The sequence below is a fragment of the Caretta caretta genome, chromosome 2 (genome assembly GCF_965140235.1).
Source record: "Caretta caretta isolate rCarCar2 chromosome 2, rCarCar1.hap1, whole genome shotgun sequence".
Lineage (NCBI taxonomy): Eukaryota > Metazoa > Chordata > Testudines > Cheloniidae > Caretta > Caretta caretta.
The window spans coordinates 72718899-72734268 of NC_134207.1; the positions used below are offsets into that span (position 1 = coordinate 72718899).

The 15370-nt window shown below is 39.8% G+C and overlaps 1 protein-coding gene across 13 annotated transcripts in view; it reads right to left on the reverse strand.

Annotated features, from left to right (window-relative positions):
• The window catches only part of SNTG1 (syntrophin gamma 1), a 525384-nt gene that overhangs the window by 214118 nt on the left and 295896 nt on the right, over positions 1-15370 (reverse strand). For all 13 annotated transcript variants that reach the window (XM_075125232.1, XM_075125233.1, XM_075125239.1 and 10 more), the window contains 2 exons: positions 12556-12612; positions 3778-3835 (listed from right to left, as the gene is read on the reverse strand). In XM_075125232.1, the coding sequence (XP_074981333.1) occupies positions 3778-3835; positions 12556-12612 (115 nt within the window). The remainder of the gene's footprint in view (positions 1-3777; positions 3836-12555; positions 12613-15370) is intronic.

A 15370-nucleotide genomic window follows, 5' to 3' on the forward strand; every position in this document is an offset into this window, starting at 1 on the left:
AATGGGGAAGATTAACATATCCAAGCTCCAAGGAACCATGAAGGGAAAGACCAATCCTTATAGAAATCACTTTCAAACACTTTACTTTCCCTTTGCATACAATCAAGCAAACTCCAGGTCTTGCATTTCTGTCAATCTCAGCTGCATCTATATATTGGGAGAGGAGGGCCTTCAGGTAATGGGGACCCAAGCCACTTAGCGCTTTTTATGGTAAAAATAAGCACTGCAAATGACATCTAGAAACGTATCATAAACCAATGCCTCTGGGTTCCAAGTAGGTCACAGAAGGATTTTCTTGATCCCAGCTCCCTCTATGATGCCCAGTTTAACATGCATGTAGAGTGTATTACTACTAGTGGTCTGGGCTTGAGGTGGCAAATGGTAGCCAGGTCACACTAGAAAGAAATGTCTTACTCTTTTAGCCATACAAAGATGAAAACATCTTTTCAGTGTACACCTTGTACACTCTGTTCTAGACAAAGGGTTGTCTGCCTAATCCCAATGTAATGTTTTAGTAGTTTGTACTCAGGGCAGTCAGAGACTGCTTCATTCCTTCCATAATTATTACTGTTTTCTAAACCTTCGCTCCTGAATAAACAAACACACACAAGGAGAGAGAACAAAATCACCAAATATGTGTATTCTTAATTCTAATACCAAAGGGTATGAACTACCGGTAAGCATGTACTAGAATGCACAGGATTAGTTTTTTTTAAATCCCAGACCAGAGCCGGACTGTAAATACATTATATAATAGAAATACATTGTAGATACTTTATTTTTCCTGTATTTAATAATTAACCCAAACCACTTACTAGTCCATACCTTTAGAAGGAATGAATGATAATACAATGCCATCTGTTTGTATGGCACGTTATAGAGAAATAAAAGAAAATCCCTACCTAGAAGAGTTTGCAACCCAAGGGTTAATCCTGCAAATATGTATGTATAGAAGTATTTTTACTCACATGAATAGTGCCACTGCTGGCAACATTATTAATATAAATAATGCTACTCCACTGTATGTTTGCAGAATTGATCACCAGATTAGACATAGCATAGAAAGGCTTAAAACAAGTCACCAAGAGCAAGATCCTGACTTCATTGAAGATAACAGCTAAACTGTCATTGATTTCAATGGAACTGGGAGTTTCCCCTCAATTTTTCTGTTTCAGGGTCTGAGCCTACTGTTTCTCATACATGGGATGAGCTTCACATGTGTGAATTGAACTCAAAGGGTGGATGTTCAGCATTCCTGAAAAGTCAGGACCCTTTTATGATCCCAAATTGGACACCTGTGTGAAAGTAATTACATACCTTAAGAAGCTGCCTGGGTTTTGTTCTCTCTTTTCCCTCTGAGTTTAGTTTATAGGTCTGAGTGATTGTAACCCAAATACACACACCTGGGAACCAGTTTGTGTTATCAAGGACCACAAATGACTGCAGCAGCTGCAGTGGGTTAGCCCATTAAGGCAACAGGATTGAATTATAAATGGGATAAAGGAAAGGACAAAGCCAGTAAGGAGGTAGGGCCAGTTACTGTCTAGGATTTGAGAGTGAGATTATTAATGCTGACAACCTCTGGCATGTCTCTTGATGATTTATTGTTCTGTCCTTTTCCTTTCAAAATGGGGAAGGGCAGAATCAATAAAGATACTGTAGTTTTTACCTGACTGACTAGAATACCAGCGCTATAAGCCAGGCTTGCCCCTATTCAACTCCTTTCTCCGCCCCACCCCACCAACCAGAAAGAGGAATTGAACCTGAGACTCCCATATCTCAGGTGAGTGCTCCAACCACTTGGCTAAAAATTAGATGGCGGGTGGTGTATCCTCTTCTGGTCATTTGGTGTGCAGTGAGACAGGTGTCTAATTCATTCTCACAAGAAATGACTAAGAAGCCTAAGGCCTCTGACTTCAGCAGAAAGGTTCCTGGTGGTAAATCACATGCAAAGATAGTCATCCTTCTGCAACCTGGACTTAGGTACCTATCTCCATGAGAGGGGTGGGTTTAGGACACACCCATTTCCTTAGCATCTCACATTGGCTAGCTTAGGTAGTTCCCTGCTGGCTTTTGTGGATCACATTCTTAGGCATCTGCCCATTCATTCTATAGAGAGCCTAGGTTTCTAACTCAGGCTTTGTGGATGACAGTTGTATTGCTGTGGTTCTTCTATGTGTCTAAAAGACAGGCCTTGCAATTCTCCCTTTTGTGGATCCAGGCCATGGGGCTTAAAGCTTAACTGAAAAGTTTTAAACAATAGCCCTGTCCCTAATTTTCAGTATCTCAGATGTTTAATTCTACCAATAGAATCACCTTTTCCTCAAAGAAAATGAGGGCCTTTCCTTCCTGAAAACACATGGGCTAGTGGCCTCATGCACTAAACCTGTTTTTTTTTCCCCCAGAGTTCCCCTCTCAGTGTCACTTTGGATCTTCTCTGGCCTCTGCAGCACTTGATGAGACCCACCATTATCTTCCTGTTCATTGGCCTCGGAGAGGGATTGGAAAGGAACTGTAGGGATGGACAAGGTTTGCAAAGCATAAGAGTCATGGGTTTCAGGTGGATGAAAAAGGTTTTCCTCCACCCTAGAACCCCAACTCAGCCCCACATCACCCATCCAGGGCAGGGCACCCCCAAGTGGACACCTTGGTAAGAACAGATATTCCCTAGGAAAGATACCCTGGAAATTAGCTAGTTTCCTAAGGCTTAAAAAATATTCAAGTTGCCATACCACTAACACTGTATATGTTTAGGCAAATGCAGTTCAAGAAACATTAGTTGAAAAAGAATAGGAAATGTTTTCCTCCTTAACATACTAGGTTAAACTTAAATCCAGAGTATTGTATTTTCCCTGTTGTGGTTGATGACATTTTAGGAGATAGGTGTAGGTAGCCTAACACCATATTATTATTTATACATCTCCCCCCCACACACAAATGTATATAAGATACAAACAAACAACATACACACACACACACAATTATCAATTACTTTATCATATATTTTTGATCATATCATCTGCCCTCCACCAACTAATCTGTCTCTGTGGGACTCACTCCACCAGCTTTGCACCACTGCCACTTTATGAAAAACAAACAGTGTAGCAGAGAACATTGTCTCTTTTTCCCTCAAAAATGGAATTTAACCACAAAATTACACCTCTCCAAGATCCAGGGGCCAACATCAAGTCCTGAACCAGTGACAGCTTTTCTATGCATAATTTGTGTCAGCACCAAACATGGTGCTGCCTATGGTGCCTGCCAGTTTTGCAGGGGACAGAATTAAGGCTCTGCCCTTTCCCATCCCTGACTGCCCACTCCCAAGCCAACCAGCACAGGGAAACCAACAACAGCTCTGTGTAGGCTATTTCCCCAACCCCATGCCACTGCCCACACTGTGGGTATCCGTTCCAGAGGGATAACGGATGCAAAAAGAACCACAATCTGGATCATCATCTTTTAGCAAAATAAAAAAAAAGATCATTTTCATATTAGGAGAAATGGCAGAAGTATGATTTTTTTGCATGTTTTCATTGTGAAAAGATATCTTCACTCATAAAAAATTGGCCCCCATTCTGCACTTTACTGGGCAACCTTAATTTAGAGAAAGTTCATTATGTCACACATACACAAATGACACATCAAAGCAGAGTTATGAACAATTTGCAGTATGATATCTCAAAACAGTCAACACTACCCCCCCAAAAAAAATTAAGACTCCACTGCTTTAAGTAATGGGTTGAAGCCATAAAACTGCACCTGTTATTAGGCACCTACCTCTTTGTTCTTTGGAAATTTTGGAAATGACCACTGGAATATTATGTTCTGCTCCACCCTAGAATTAGAAAACAATTATATCTCACTGAAATTATTTTCATTCATAAATTTGTTTATAACCCCTAATGCATCTTGTGCATTTTCCAGACACAAATAAAATGCACTGACTCTGTGTAATAACTTTCTTTCTGTTTTTCTAATAGGATGGCAATCAGTTACTTATTGCCTTACAGAAAATCAGTTGAGCAGGTTGTTAACTGAATGATAGACCATAGTCTATAAAGGTAAAATAAAACTCACTCTAGGTTTCTCCAAATTTTCTACAAATTAGTATATCAAATCCATGTTATACAAGGGGAAATGGGCATAATGCTGTAATGGCAACCATGCTGTGATAATTTTTATTTTCATGCTGGCAAGAAACAGACAAACAAAAGGCAAAAAAGCAAGAGGTTTGGACACCAGATTTTGGTTTTTTATGTCTGTCACTGCACACAAAAAGTAAGCCCGCAGTAGAATAAGTACAAGGAACAAAAAAGGGGGCTCTATGTAATGGAGCAGCAGGTATTCACTAAAGAAAACAAACTGGACCATCTAGTATAAAGAAGCATTCAGCTTTACTGTTTCACTCAGTGTTTCCTGTTGGGTTTGTAGACCTGTATGGTGCTTTGACTAACATTAAAAATAAAGGTAAAATAAAAAAAAAGAGATACCGTAAAGGAACGAAGAGTAGGCAAGTGTAGGCAGAGATGAAATTTGGGGGCTTCCAACCCCAAAACTGCAAGTCCTACCCTGGCCAATTTTGGAAGTTTTCTACAAAGGTCAAGGCTAATCATAACCTTCTTGCTCTTTTCTTTGTGGAGGTCACCCTAAAAACGTAAATCTGATTAATACCGATAGCAACTCAAATCACTAAAACTGACAGTTTGTCACTGTCATTTTTGCCTAAAGACTTTGTCATCACTTTGCCCTCAACAACACCAAGGGACCCATGACACCCACTGCATTGCGTCCCTCAAGTTTGAGGATCACCCCAGACTAATTCACAGCTATAGGGCACAGCATTACCACCTGGGCGACTCTTGATGGCCTAGGGATGCTATGTATGCCTGTAGATGAGTGGTCTCCTCTACTGAGCAGTTACTTTGATCTCTTATGTGAATAACATGGTCCAGTGGCCTAAGCATGGAAATGAGAACCAGATGTTGCATTCTAAGTCCACTGGCCCTTCCTCGTGGTTATCCAACTTATTTGGGGCAATGTCCCTTGAAAAATTTTTACTGTGTCCCTCTCCTCTTCCAAGCCCTCTTGGGTCTTGTTGACTTCCATCTCTCAGAATAGCCAGATGATCTCTCTTCATATCTGTAGCTTCCTTGGAGGTGGAGACAAGAATAGGAGCTGCCAGGTAAGAGACACTATCATCTCCATTCTCAAAAATGCAAATGTGTCATTGTGACAATGATGGGAAGTGGCCTGAAATTTTCTTGGAGCAGTAGAAGAGGTTTAAGGCTTCTGGCAGTGGTTGAGAACACAAATATTTCTTCAGGATTTGACTGTAAGCTAGAGAACCCATAGACATTCCCTAGCAACTGGATGCAAGGAGGGAATCCCCATGCTTTCTACTGCCAGTGAATGGGGGAAGCTACTACAGGTATGCACAATGCATAAACTGCCATATGTGTGAGCTGATTGTTCAATAAATAAATAGAGAACCTAACCCCCCCTCGATTTCACATATGTTCAGGGATTCAGTTGAACTGTTCAAAACTGCTAAATAAATGTACACCTTTATGTTTTGAAAATCCTTTTTGGTTTTTCTCATCCATCATCATCATCAACAAAAGTAATAGAGCTTTCTTTGGCTAAGAAAACCCAGCTCAAGTTAGCTAACTTTACAGGTCTCACATTCAAATACCGCCACTTACATGCACACATAATTTTCTCCACAACCTCAAAACAAAAATCACTCACTACCAATGCCTTTGCAACTCCCCCGGCCCATATTCCTCCTTTACACGTGTCATAAATATAAAGGGAAGGGTAAACACATTTAAATCCCTCCTGGCCAGAGGAAAAACCCTTTCACCTGTAAAGGGTTAAGAAGCTAGGATAATCTCGTTGGCACCTGACCAAAATGACCAATGAGGAGACAAGATACTTTCAAAGCTGCGGGGGGGGGGGGGGGGGGAATGACGGACGGACGACAAAGGATTCTCTCTGTCTGTGTTGCTTTTGCTGGGACCAGAGCAGGAATGCAGGTCAGAACTCCTGTAAAGGGCTAATAAGCAATCTAGTTAGATATGCATTAGATTCTGTTTTGTTTAAATGGCTGATAAAATAAGTTGTGCTGAATGGAATGTATATTCCTGTTTTTGTGTCTTTTTGTAACTTAAGGTTTTGCCTAGAGGGATTCTCTATGTTTTGAATCTGATTACCCTGTAAGGTATTTACCATCCTGATTTTACAGAGGTGATTCTTTTACTTTTTCTTCAATTAAAATTCTTCTTTTAAGAACCTGATTGCTTTTTCATTGTTCTTAAGATCCAAGGGTTTGGGTCTGTGTTCCCCTGTGCAAATTGGTGAGGATTTTTATCAAGCCTTCCCCAGGAAAGGGGGTGTAGGATTTGTGGGGATTTTGGAGGGAAAGACGTTTCCAAGTGGGCTCTTTCCCTGTTATATATTTGTTAGACGCTTGGTGGCAGCAATACAGTCCAGGGGCAAAAGGTAAAATAGTTTGTACCTTGGGGAAGTTTTAACCTAAGCTGTGGAGAATAAGCTTAGGGGGTTTTTCATGCAGGTCCCCACATCTGTACCCTAGAGTTCAGAGTGGGGAAGGAACCTCGACAAAACGAGTACACAGAAAATCAGTCACGCCCTTGCGCCCAGTGCATCTTAGGGCTGAGGCACAGTGCTTAGGACTTTGGTTTTCCTTTGCCACAGATATTTCATCAGTTCCTCCTTCACAGCAGCCTGACCTGCCTGCCTGCCTCCCTCCCTCAAGCACTGGTCCACAGGGAGGAGGGAGGCTGCCTCTGGACCAGCTAGACCAGGCCTTGCAGTATCCTACAACTTGTTTAACACTATATAAATAGGTGCTTAAAGGAGTATAAAGCAATACTTCAGGGAGTAAAATAATATTACTCCTTTTGGCCTGAGCAGCAGGCCAAACATGTTAGGCCTTGTAAGTTGTTCCAACTGGAAGGAGAAATTGGTGATGGAGTTAGTATTTCTCTGATGCAATTTTGATTTATTTATTTACAAAGTGCTATTTCCCTGAACATAGGAGGAATCAAACAACAGGAGACAGTTTCCTTTCTCATTCTTATAAGCCTCTTTCAGCCTGTACCTGACCCAGAACCTCTCTCGGCTTCTCCCAGAGCCACACACAATGCTTGTCTAGGTTGTCTGCAGATTCCTTCTCTATCTGTTTCTGTATGCTCTCTGCTGTCTCCCCGCATACACACCTATTCAAATACTTCCAGACTGATATTATTCATAAACCTGTTTCTACGATTTTCAATGAAGGCAACAGTTACACCCACTTGCTTCAACAAATTTTATCCCAACCTTTAACAATTAACATCCCTCTCTGTGTCTTAGTCATGGCACAGGCACCAGAGGACACCAGCCTAAAGGTTAGTCAAAGGAGGTATAGCCCCATAGTATGAGAGACAAGAATCTCAAAGGAGACGGGAAATGGCCAGCCTCTCATATATAATATTGTGCATCAGATTATACTGTAAGTGATTTTGGAAATCTGCAGATGTTCCATGTGGCATCTTGCTAGACGCTGTTGCAATACTAACCCTGATTCTCCCCAAAACTTCCCTAGTAGATCAACACACACATATAGGTTTAAATTCTACTTGTAAGTAACAACCCATGGAAGCTACTGGGGTTATTATGCCTGGGGCATAATGCCTCAGAGCAGTGAGGAGCATGGCTGTTAATATGCTCTTTGACAAGGTTCAGCATGAACTTCTCTCCCTGCTCTGTGAAACATGAGGCTGGATCTTCTGACTGGAACAAAGCTCTGCTAGCTTTGTGCAATCTAGTACCACTGGCCTGGAGCCAGGCACAATTGAACCCACAAAATCATTCTAATAACTGGTCTCTAGTCTGTTGTGATGTGCATTTTCTTCCCCAAACACCTCCCTTAGTTAACAAACTCATACTCAGCTGCCTTCTTATGCAGAATATTTGGTAAAAAAGAATAATCAAAACAAGGGAGGAAAGAATATTGTACAGGTCTCTGAGAGCCAGGAGTAATATTATAACTGTAAGGCTTAATGTCTTTAATGAACTATCAATTTTATTGCCTCCTTCAGTGATAATGCTACACTCTGTCAGATTACTGAGAAGCACAATGTCCTTTCAAAAGTTATACACCTCGCAACATATCTCTCCGAATCTGTGCAATTTAATCTTCTCAGTAAGATATGAAAACATGACTGACCTACTACAGTTCATTCATCAATCTCTAAATCTCACTCCGGGCTCATCCTTTATCACAACTATTCATTAATGGGTGTTTGGAAGGAGATGTAGAAGTTTTAGACAATAAATCCATCTGAACTACTGACTGAAGTTTGTTTCACATAATTGACCTCAGAGACTACATAAGGAGCCCAGTTCTACTCCAAGTGAAGTCAATTCAAGTTTTGCTGTTGACTTCACTGACATCATGATCAGGTCCAAGGTCTAAGGAGAAATTGGGTCTGCATTCCTGCAAAGAAACACATCAGCTTTCCTTTAGTCACACATAAAACAATTGATCTCAAAGTGATGTCAAAACTACAGAAGTAGACAATATAAATATGAAAAAAAATCTTCATTCTTATGCTATTACACTGAGAAGTACTTAGTCATTCATGCAGTCCCCCACTGAGCTAAACTAATTCTCCCTCTATTGCAATTGTTGATGGAGCTGCACCAGTGGTAATGCAATGGGGGAGATTTTCCCCAAAGACTACTAACCAACAGCTAGGCAAGGAGCACTGAATTCCAAGGGGATTATAACCTATCTTCCTTCTGCTCATAAGAAAAAGGTCTGTCTGGAGGCCAGGAAAATATGCCATATAGTGAAAGACTTAAGAAGCTCCATTTAGTTTATCCAAGAGAAGATTCAGAGATGAATTGGTCATGCTCTACCATTACGGATACGGAGAAAAGATTTTTCATAGTATATAGCACTTTAAAAAAAATTGGCAGCAAAAAGTATAATGAAATCCAGTGGTTGGGAGTTGAAGCTAGACAATTTCAGATTAGAAATAAGGTGCAAATTCTTTACCATTAGGGTAATTAACCTTGAAACAACTTACTTAGGGATCTGGTGGATTCTCCATCACCTGAAGTCTTAAATTTAAGACTAACCATCATTCTAAAAGATATACTATACTTCAAACAGAAGTTATGGGCTCGATGAAGAAATTACTGATTGATATTCTGTGGGCTGTGTTATTCCCATAGACGAGATAATCATTCTTGTCCCTATTGGCCTTAAAATATTAAAATCTATGAATCAATGTGGTTAGAAGGATCTTTGTGTTGTACCACAGATGAAGGGAAACACGAATGGTCAGTAGCTGTCCAAGGCTCAAGGATAGGCCTGGAAATCACAGGATAGAACATGATCTCATACGATTTCCAAAGTTTCTTCCTTTTAGTTGGGTCCGAATAGAAGATTTTTGGATATGTTGTCAATATTTCTATCTGTATTTCAGGAAGAGCTAAAGCACACATTTAAAAAAAAAGAGTTAAGAATCCTACCTACTCTCACCTGTTGGCTAATAAAAGTGTGGGAGTCATGGAAAAACACTATTGTCCACCAACAGGAAGAAGAATAACTAGATAGATAGCAACCTTTGTATGGAATACCAATATTCCAGATCAAGTTGAGAAACATTTTGGTATAGTCCTGGAGATATTTGATTCATTATCAAACATAGATAAAATATATATTATCTCGCTATGTGTGCATATAATATTTGACTGTATCCCTATCCCAACCCTCTCTACAACCCTTGTCTTCTTAATCTAAGAATCTTATGACTCTCTGTCTTCCTATATGTTTATAAACTACTTTATATAATAGGGCCGCAGTTCACAGATTTTAAAGTCAGAAGGGACCATTATGGTCACTTACTCTGATATCCTGCATAATACAGACTTCAGCCTTGGAGTTTCTGCATCAAGACCATCTCTTGTGGTTGAGCAAAAGCTTTTTAAACACACAGCCATGCAATCTTTATCTAAAGACTTCAAGTGAAGAAGAATCCACTATATTCCTTTGTAAATTGTTCCAGTGGTTAATGTCCCTATCTTAAAAATACAGGTCCTATTTCTAGTCTGAAATTATGGACCATCAGCTAGCAGCTATTAAAGCTGGGGTGGGCAACCTGCGGCACACGGGCTGTATCCGGCCTGTCAGGGCTTTGGATCCGGTCTGTGGGATTGCCACCCCCGTGTCACTGTGGGCCCCTCACCACTCCCAGAAGTGGCCGGCACCACGTCCCTGTGGCCCCGGGGGCGGGGGAGGCAGATGGCTCCATGTGGTGCCCTCACCAGTAGGCACTGTCCCCCACAGCTTCCATTGGCTGGGAATGGCAATCTGTGGCCAGTGGGAGCTTCGGGGAGGTACCCACAGGCGAGGGCAGCGTGCAGAGCCCTGTGCCCCCCTCCCACTCCAGGGGCCAAAGGGACATGGTGCTGGCCACTTCCGGGAGTGGTGCAGGCCTAGGGCTGGAAGGGAGCCTGCCTTAGCCCCGTTGTGTACCGCTGCCACACCAGAGCTGCTGCAAGGTAAGTGCCCCAATCCCCTGCCCTGAGCCCCCTGCTGCACCACTCCTGCACCCCAACCCCCTGCCCTGAGCCCCCTCCTGCACCCCACACTCCTCCCTGTACCCCACACTCCCTCCCGCACACCCAACCCCCCTGCCCCAGCCCTAAATTCATGGCCCTGCATGCAATTTCCCCGCCCAGATGTTGCCCTCAGGCCAAAAAGTTTGCCCACCCCTGTATTAGAGTCAATTCTGATTGACATTCTCTGTGTGATACAAATAAAACATAATACGTTATATAATCTGAAAAAAAAAATTCTTGTATTTTAAATGCATGATTCAGCAACTTTACTACAATTTGTTCCAACTCCCTTGGCATATGATTATTATTTATTATTTGTATTGCACTAGCAATTTGAGGCCTTAATCAGGGGCTTGGGACACACTGGGGCTAAGCACTTTACAAACACAACAACAATATGGTCCCTGCCCAAAAGAGTTTACAAGCTTAGAGATCAAAACTTTCCAGATATTCTAAAGTAGAACCTTTTCATTTAGTAGTTTATAATGGTCATGTACTCTCCAGGAAAACTCCTTGAGAGCAATGTACATATTTCAGTGGAGATAACGTACTTCCCAAGGACTCTTTCACTTATGTTCAGTAATGTTATTTTATTTGTTACTATTTGCCTGTTACTTAAATAATAAGATTATTGCAACCTATCCACCCCCAAATTTTGCATTCTACAAGTGACTTCATAGTACTGTATACTTAAAAAAAAAAAAAAAAACTGTTTTCGTGAGTTTTCATACAAAGTTCACCTTCAAAATCTCAAAAATCCTGACTTCTAGGCCCAGGTACTGTTTTTTTTCTTATACTAGCAACACAATTTCACTCATCCTATAAGTAACCTGACAATGACATGCCGTACTTTATGATTATTGAGTAAACAACAACACATAACAACATTTCAGGAGAACAACTTGCTTGCCATTGACTTAGTTCATAAGCAGTTTTGGGCCCAAAATAGCAATTAGTTTTCCATGTGTGTGGGGGGGTCCTTCGGGGTCAATAAGATAAAAGCAAAGCATCAAGACACATTTTAAGAACTAATATTTCTATTCAGCAATTTTATTATCAATGACAATACAAGGAAGGGCACATTCCTCTCTTTCTCTGGGACATAATGTCAGCCCTAAGACACATGCACAAAATAAGTCTATATTCTTAAATTCACATGCATAACTTAAGGCTCTTTTGCACTCATACATAGTATATTTGATTTTCTCCACTGCTATCTTAAAGCTGAAGAGAGCTGTGTTTAGAATAAAGATAAAATTAATGACATATTACCTACACTGTGATTCAAGGTTGAAGTAAGGTATTCAAAATGCTTAACTCTTTCCCTCTCTTTTAAGAAAGAGCCCACACAGGCCTTTAATGTCCCTTAAATCTTCCTAAGGAATGAAGAAAATAAAGTTGCTCGATAAATTGCTGCTGTTGTCTCATCTACAGCAAAATAAACAATATGAAGAAACAATAACACTTCCAGTCTTATTAATGACTAAAAGTGAATTAATGTGATATTATTTGTAACAGAATTGATGATGAACTCATTAGCGGTTCCCTGTGCCTGCCACTGTAATTTAGCATTCATTAAACAAGCACTTGAATTAGAGTATTTTTGAACAAAAGAACAGTCTGGTGCAGTTGCATACCCTGTTTCATTTTCATGTAAAATCTTATTAGAGAGACCCGCATCCTCAATCTTAAGGGGATGTGACCTCCATCCATTCCATTCCACCAGGCAATGTTTCCACTGATTGCCTATTGTGACAGTAAATAAATATTTTAACTAACCCTTTTAGAATTTGTTTGTGCTATTGTTTCATGTACTGTGAAATACAATTTGCCTTCATTAAAATACATTAACTAGAAGACAAAAACATGTTTTGTGCAACCTGTGGAAAAATAAAACAAACAAAAAAAGCATACTACCTTTATACTTAATCCAAATCCTCCTACAGTTTGTCTTCTAATTGTTACCGTTCTTTCCTGAAAAAGTTAAATCAAGTTCAGTTAGTTTTAATATTTCCTGCCACAATATCTACATTAATTCTTCTATGAATAGTTTACATCCCCCACATCATCCTGTCTTGTCATAATAAACTGTCAAATCCCAAGAAACTCATGCTGCAGGTGAAACAAGAAGAGAAAATATGGAGTTCTTGTCCCAATCTAAAACTCATTTGTTCATTTTTATGATACTGTTGAATGAACAGCAATGACTGAAATAATCTTGTAACAGGTGAATCAATATTTATAACATAACATCAACATTTTCCCTGCATTATGCTTTCTTAAAACTCAATGTATAGAGCTTATATACTGCAGACTTATACATTAGTCTTGCTTATGTATATTTACAAAAAGACAAGTACGAAAAATTTTATAGGCTCGTCTGCCCATCTTCATTCTGGGATAACATTTAATATTAGCTACTTTACATAATTTTGACCATTATATTTCACTTGTACACATATACCATTCACAGAGATGCATATATATATGTACACACAACTTTTGATGCCTTTACATCTATGAGTGTATAAAATTCACAGCTCAAAAGCCACATCTAATTATAAACACACACATGGGTACTCACATGCACATACTCCTGTGTATGTGTGCGTGTATATATCCATATGTGTATTTATGATTTTATTGTATTTATGTGTGTGTGTCTATTTGATATAAATATAATACAAAATTAGGACACATACACTGCAAAGTGAATAGGTCTCCTATTAGCTTTCTGCCTAATCTGTAGAACAAATAATCTGGCAATAGCCTAAATAAAGAGCCAAACTACAGGCTTGTTTCTGTGCCCATGCAAGGGTGTAAAGAGACATAGGGCAACGCTTCATGAGCCTTCTGTAGAGCCTCTGCTTTTCTTCCTTCCCCACAGGTGGACAGATGAAGGCAGGGAATGATGTGTGAGGTAAGGTCAACACACTGAAATCATTGAGAATTTGGACTTACTGAATTTAGGGTGTCGGGGAAAATACATATGCCACGTACATTCTCTATTTGTGATCAAAGTGAATGATGTAAGTATAGAAAGAACAGTCATGAGCAAATCCATTGTATTGGATGGGGAGACAGCAGGGATGGATTGAATCCTGCATGTTAATACTTTACATATAATTCAACAAAAAGATATTTCCTCACTCACCTCATCTTTCTAATACTTGACACAGTAAGTTCTCATTTCCAACGTGTTAACATCAGTTAATCATAAAATCATAGAATCACAGAAGATTAGGGTTGGAAGAGACCTCAGGAGGTCATCTAGTCCAAACCCCTGCTCAAAGCAGGACCAACCCCAGCGAAATCATCCCAGCCAGGGCTTTGTCATCTCTGGGTAAAGGCTATTTAATTTTGTTTACACTTTTTAAAATGTTCCGGTGATATATGCTGGATTGCAAGCCTGAAGACTATACCCCTGTATTTAGTCACAACCAGGTACAGCATAAACACACTTGCCTACCCTGCCCTATAATTGTGACTTTCTCCTGGTTAGGTAGCAACTCTAGGGATGAAGGAATAATTCGCTATCCAAACCCATTAATTCTTTGGCTCTCTACCCAGTTTGCCTTCTTGGGTGTCAATTAGTTCTCACTAGGATGTAATTTTTATGATGCCAATACACGTACACTAGGAACTGGGCTGAGACCACAAACTTACTTCATTTAGGCCAGCAAAACTGCTCTCACAAAAAGCCTTTGGACACCAAGATATTATAGTGATACCTGATAAGGATAACATAGAAACAAAAACTAATCTGGGCCAGAACTCCTCATCTTTAGCTTTTCCATTTGTGTGATATGTTGGGCATTACTGCTCATCCAGTGAGATTACTCACATGTATATCAGGTTGTATCAATTGTGGTACCTCTGTTGTCCCCCACTTCCTTTCCTATCGATCACCAGAGTCATCAGATGTTAAAGAACACAGTCTGTTTCTAGTTTTTGTAACTATGCAGTTGTCACATGCACAGAGGCCTGGTTGAAAATCTCTTCTAAATGTTTTTATATAAAAGGGTACAAAGCCTAAATTACGTTACAAAATTAATATATATTACAAACAAATTCACACCACTTGGTTCCACTCCTCAAAGTTAAAATAAAAACTCCAGCCCATAAAACTGCCATTCATAAATGGAAATGGCAAATAAGAGATTATTTGCTTATAATAAATGGAGGATGGAGTACGTATAACTGAGGAAATCAACAAATCTACCTCAGAAAACTGCTAATTTGCAATGTTCACCCATCAGAAATCTTTTCTGTTGTAGGAAGTTTGTTCTTAGTGAACTAGTGGTCTAAGGTAAATGGTGGTTCTATGCAGAATAAATTCTTAAAAGGCAGTATTTTGTATTATTTTAAATGAACTCTACTACACCTTTAAGAAGCCTAATAGAAAAAATGTTCTCCAAAATATTTGTGACTCGTTTTGTCCACCTTCTTAGTGTTAAAATCATTGAAAGCTCTTTCTGGCTTCCTCATTATATAAGCATGTGCAGGGTCACTAAAGCCACAAAAAAACCCAAACCAAACCAAAACAGGAAAAACAAAACAGTATTTGGGGACTTGTTTGACCTCACACAGGCATCTGATAGGAAACTGGACATATTTTCTTCTGAAGACAGTCCTTAATGTTTATCAGGAGAAGAACACTTTAAAAACACCTTTTTTTCCAACACAGATAGACAAAATTCTGTAAAAATAAATAAATGGAAGCGAAAGCAAG